The 4,982-nt window shown below is 31.4% G+C and overlaps 1 protein-coding gene across 1 annotated transcript; it reads right to left on the bottom strand.

Annotated features, from left to right (window-relative positions):
- Positions 1-2,462: 2,462 nt before the first annotated feature.
- Positions 2,463-3,445, bottom strand: LOC111010357 (VQ motif-containing protein 22-like). Its single transcript, XM_022283732.2, has one exon. It carries the CDS (start codon positions 3,357-3,359, stop codon positions 2,781-2,783), a length of 579 nt encoding a protein of 192 aa, XP_022139424.1. The 5' UTR covers positions 3,360-3,445; the 3' UTR covers positions 2,463-2,780.
- Between the last annotated feature and the right edge of the window lie 1,537 nt (positions 3,446-4,982).

The following is a 4,982-nucleotide window of genomic DNA, read 5'->3' as shown; positions in this document are numbered from 1 at the left end:
TTAAACAAATTAAATATAAAATCATAATAAAATCATGCCAACTATACAATTTTTATTACAAAAAATTATTAGTAGTATGAATGAAAAATAATTAATATAAATATTTAAAAGTTAAAACGAGCCTAGCCTAGCGATAATTGCCATATACTCAGTTGGAGTTCAAATTTACTTCCCACCCCAACATGCCCAACATGTTGTTCTAATATATATATATATTATTTTAAAAAGTTACAGGTGATGAGAGATAAATGATAAAAGTAGTAAAGTAATTATAATAAATATCTACTGCCGATACAATAAGGAATAAGAATTGCCGATACAATAAGGAATAAGAATTGATTACATTTATGTAATGACACCACTTTTCACATTTTTAATATTAAAGATGATCTAAACTAGATTGGTCCTATATATTTTTTAAAATATAACTTATTGTTTATATGTACTATTCATGTGTGTTTTCTAAAAAATATATATATGTACTATTCATGTGTCAGTCACATGTCTATCACATCACACCAATTAAATACATCTCAACGTTCTATTTATGGTATTCACATCATATACTAAGTAGATTTTTTTTTCCCTTTAAACTCTCTTCTAGAGGCAAATAATGTTTTGACAAATTGAGTTATGTTCATATAAAAAAAACATTTATTAAATGTTGAAAGTTCATGGCGGATATTATTTCAATTAATAGGAAGATTAAAGGAAAAAAAATAATTTCTTTCAGTGCTCTATATATATATATAATCATTAGGTTTAAAATTTTTTTAAAAGAAAATAATTGACCTAATCAAGTATAGTTGAAATGGTTAAGGCACCTGATCAAAAGATCATAAAATATTCTCCCGCTCTCCCCTCCCCACCCTTACACAGTGTCGCTGCCAGCACCAGCATTAACAACGGTTTTAGGGAGAGAATAATTTTTAATTATTATTTTTTTGAAAAACTATAAATTTCTACCGCATCGTAGAAAAGCATAAAAAAATCACATCATATTTCTGCAAAAAAATAACCAAAAAGAAAAAGAAAAAGTTAAAAGGACAAAAAAAAGGATATTATAGAGAATTTCAAGATACTAATTTTAAAACTTGAGTTTAAATGAAATGAAAATTAGAATTTATAAAATATAAATCCTAGATAAAAATAGAACCGAGAGCATAAACTTAACTCAACTTATTTGTAAATACACCTATCTATTTCTGAATAAAATAACGAGACAAAACTCAAAATTTATGAATTATAAGGTTTTTTAAGACAATTCATGTAGCTTTTATAAACCATGAATGGCGTTAATAAAATCATTAGATAAATATTTATTTAAATTCTCAAACTTTTATTATTGAAGCACTAAAAAATGTGAGAAATGGATAAATTATTCTCCATTCGGCAACGTAGAATTGACCATTTAGACACCTGACACGTCTCCAATAAAAGCAACACACGATCAGAAATAATAGAAGAAGAAGAAGAAAAAAAAAAACACTAATAGAACAAAAACTTAAAGGGGCCAATTATTTTTTATGGGAATCTAAATACATGGCATATTCTAGTGTCCAAAATATTATATATCTAAAATTATAAATATTTCACTTACTTAGATTTATTTGACATGAATATTTATAAAAATATTTGTTTTAATAATGTCGTGTAATTCACATATTCAAATATTTTTTTAAATATAAAATTTAATAGTTTGTTTTTTTTCAGAGGAATTTAATAGTTTATTTTATATTTAGAAATATAGTTATGGTATATAATCACTTATCAATAAATAAATACACTGATTTATTCTTAAAAGAAATTAAAAAATGGATGAAAGGAATACATATATATATATATATATATGTATGTAAAGTAGAGGAAAAAATATCATTAAAAAACATTCTTTATTTTATTTGTAAGAAGCATTAAAGGAAGTTTGAAATTTGAACCTAGAATTTTTTAGTCGAAAATAGTATCTAAACCAACTATATTAAATATCCGTGTAACACTTTTACCCAAACAAATATAGAAATTTAAAAATCCACCTGAAAATTTTTAAACACGTTTGGTGACCGTGAAAAACTAATAGAATATCAATTTTCATTCCATGTTCTCTACCATAGTGAAACTTTTATATCAAAAGTAATTTTCAGAATTAAATAGTCAAATTTTCCATTTCAAAAAAAAAATAAAGAAAATGTTCTCTAAGATAGTAAATTTTAATATAAAATTACTCTTTAGAATTAAATAGTCAATTTTTTTAATTCGAAAAAAATAAAAAATAAAAAAACTTAATCATGTTGCTTCTAAAATTTCTAAAAACAAAAAACGTTATATATATATATATATATATTAAAGAAAAAAAAAGAGGAATAAGAAACAACAAAGGAAAAGTTTGGTACAAAAGGGCCACGATTTCCACCAAAGAAATGAAATGGCCCTAAAAGAAAATTAAAACGAGGCGAGTCAAGTCGTAAAGAGAAAAGTAATAAATTAAAAAAACATATAATAACAATAATAATAAATGTAATTAACAAGGGATCCATACTAATACGGTGCGTGGCGATAGAGCAGAGTTCACACGTGCGAGCGAACCAGAGCCGTGCCGCACGCTCCAACTTTACACCATCCAAATCCATGGTCAATTCAAAAATGTCATCCTTTGGAGAATTTTGTCAGTAGACTTCGGTGCCTAACTTCCTCTTTTACCCACCAACTCCCCCAAAAAAAAAACATCAAAAAATCAAAAGCAAAAAAAAAAACTACCGCCGAATATCGCCGCCGCGCCGGAGTCAGGACGGCCGAGGTTGATGAGGCGGCGGAGCAGGCCCATCGAACAGCCCCATGTAGTCAGCAACATTATTATTATCATTCCTCGGACCCCCACCGTGCGTTTGGAAAAGCGCCGGCGAATCGCCCAACGAGAACATGAACGGCGGCGGTTGTTGGCCCTGGTACTGGAACAGCTGCGCCTGCTGCGGCGGAGCCGGGATGTGGTAGGCGGCGGCGGAGGACGGGTCGTACACGGAGTGAGTAGAACCGGGGAATCCGAATGTGAAATTGGACGCGTTATTGGAGGTGGGCCCACCGGTGAATTGCTGGACCATGGCGCGGAAATTGGCCGCGTCCGTGTTGAGTAAAGTGGTCGGGGTTCGTCGAGAGGCCCTGGACCGCTTCCGGACCGGCTTGCCCACGCGCCCATCTGGGCTCAAGCTGGGCCCGGAGCCCGGCGGAGTGGTGGCGGAGGAGACGGCGGCGGTGACGACGGTGGAATCGGAGACCAGCCCGGAATTTCTGATTTCGTGATCGGAGAGTAAGGGGGGCTGATTGGAGAGATTTTGGTGGTAAATATTGAGCCATTGATCAGCCATTTTGAAGAGCAACAAGAAGAAAGAAAGAGAGAACTAAATAAATTGGTTTTGGCCTTTTGGGATAGAGAAGGAGAGAGAGAGAGTATATATAAAATATTTATATATAAATAAATTTTGAGGTCTTGAGAGGAGGGACTTCTTATGGGGTTGAAAATGAAATACCAACCACGAGTTGACGTGGAAGGAGAAGAGATGAGATCATTGGGGATGTCACGTGAGGGGGCACGTGGGGCTGCTCCTGTTGGATTCTTTCAAACCTTATGGAGAGACTATACAATAGCAAACAATGATTTTAGTATTGTCAAAATAATTTTTGTAATTTTATAAAATTATTTGTATGTTATTTTTAAATAAAATTAGTAAAAATCACTTTTAAAGTCTTAATGATAATGGAATACAATTGATTCCAAAAAAAAAATAGTAAAATTTTTTTAACTATGCAGAGATTACTTATAAATATGTCTGAGATCGTGTCATATTTATTTAATTTATTTTAGGATTGAAACAAGAGGGGATATACCTTAAATGACCGCCTAGTTACAAAGGAGACGTAGGGGTGTAGAGACAATTGGTTTTGGAGGGATGTGAAAATACATAAAATCTCTGAAATAGAAATGAATTTTTTTAAAAGTATTCGTGAATGTTTGGATTAACTTGCGCACATCTCGATTAATCTTGCCGGATAATCGCATGACCCTACTAAAATAGAAATGAAATTACTTCACCATCGAGAAATGAAAAAAAAAATCCATCTTCAAATTGAATTCAAACATGAAAATATCTTCCGTTCTATATAACTATCAACCAAATAAAATGTTATCATATTAAAATTTCGAATGCTAAAAATCAATATTTTTTTATCTATTTTAAAAGAAAAATGATGAGTTAATAAGGTGGAGCATAACCAATCATCATGATGGTTCATTAGTTCAAAGGAACCCTCTCCAAATTGAGAGAGAATGTTATCAAATCTAATTATAGCTAGAATTAATTTATATGTATTTTTCAATATTAAATATTTGTTAAGCTCACCCAAACGCTCACGAATATTAAAATAAAAAAAAAGTGTTGAACATAAAGGTAAGTATTAAACCATTGGCATCTAAAAATTGGTAGAGGGATTAAAATTTTTGTTGCCACTGTGGACTGCAGGCTTCCAGGAAACCTGCCTACATTCTAAAGTCATAATCATAAAGTTGTCAAAATACCTTTTTTTTTTTTTTGCCTCTCTTTCCAATGGGTCAATTTAGCAGCATTTATATATTTTGGTTTATTCTCATTTGTAATTTAGTTTAAAATTACCCAGTTGAAATCCAAAAAGGAAACGCACATACTCAATTTATTTCATCTCTCCATGTTGTAAAATATGTTTTTATTTTCGATGAAATGTGAGTATTGGGTTTCCCTCCCCTAGAGTTCAACTAATTTTATAAAATTTGCAAAATTTAATATTTTAGAGCGGTGGTCAACTATGTTAATTCGAATATTCGCTGAGTGAATAAAGAAAGTTCGATTTCCCATCCATATTTTTTGCACTAAAAAGGAAGGTAGGTGCCAACACGAACTTAACTTAGTATCTGTCTTTAATCAACATGATGAGTTTGAATCCACCACCCTACTTGT

This window comes from Momordica charantia, assembly GCF_013281855.1.
Source record: "Momordica charantia cultivar OHB3-1 chromosome 11 unlocalized genomic scaffold, Mcharantia_2.0 BLBB01000011.1, whole genome shotgun sequence".
Taxonomy (NCBI): domain Eukaryota; kingdom Viridiplantae; phylum Streptophyta; class Magnoliopsida; order Cucurbitales; family Cucurbitaceae; genus Momordica; species Momordica charantia.
This window is presented reverse-complemented; position numbering and strand designations above follow the sequence as displayed.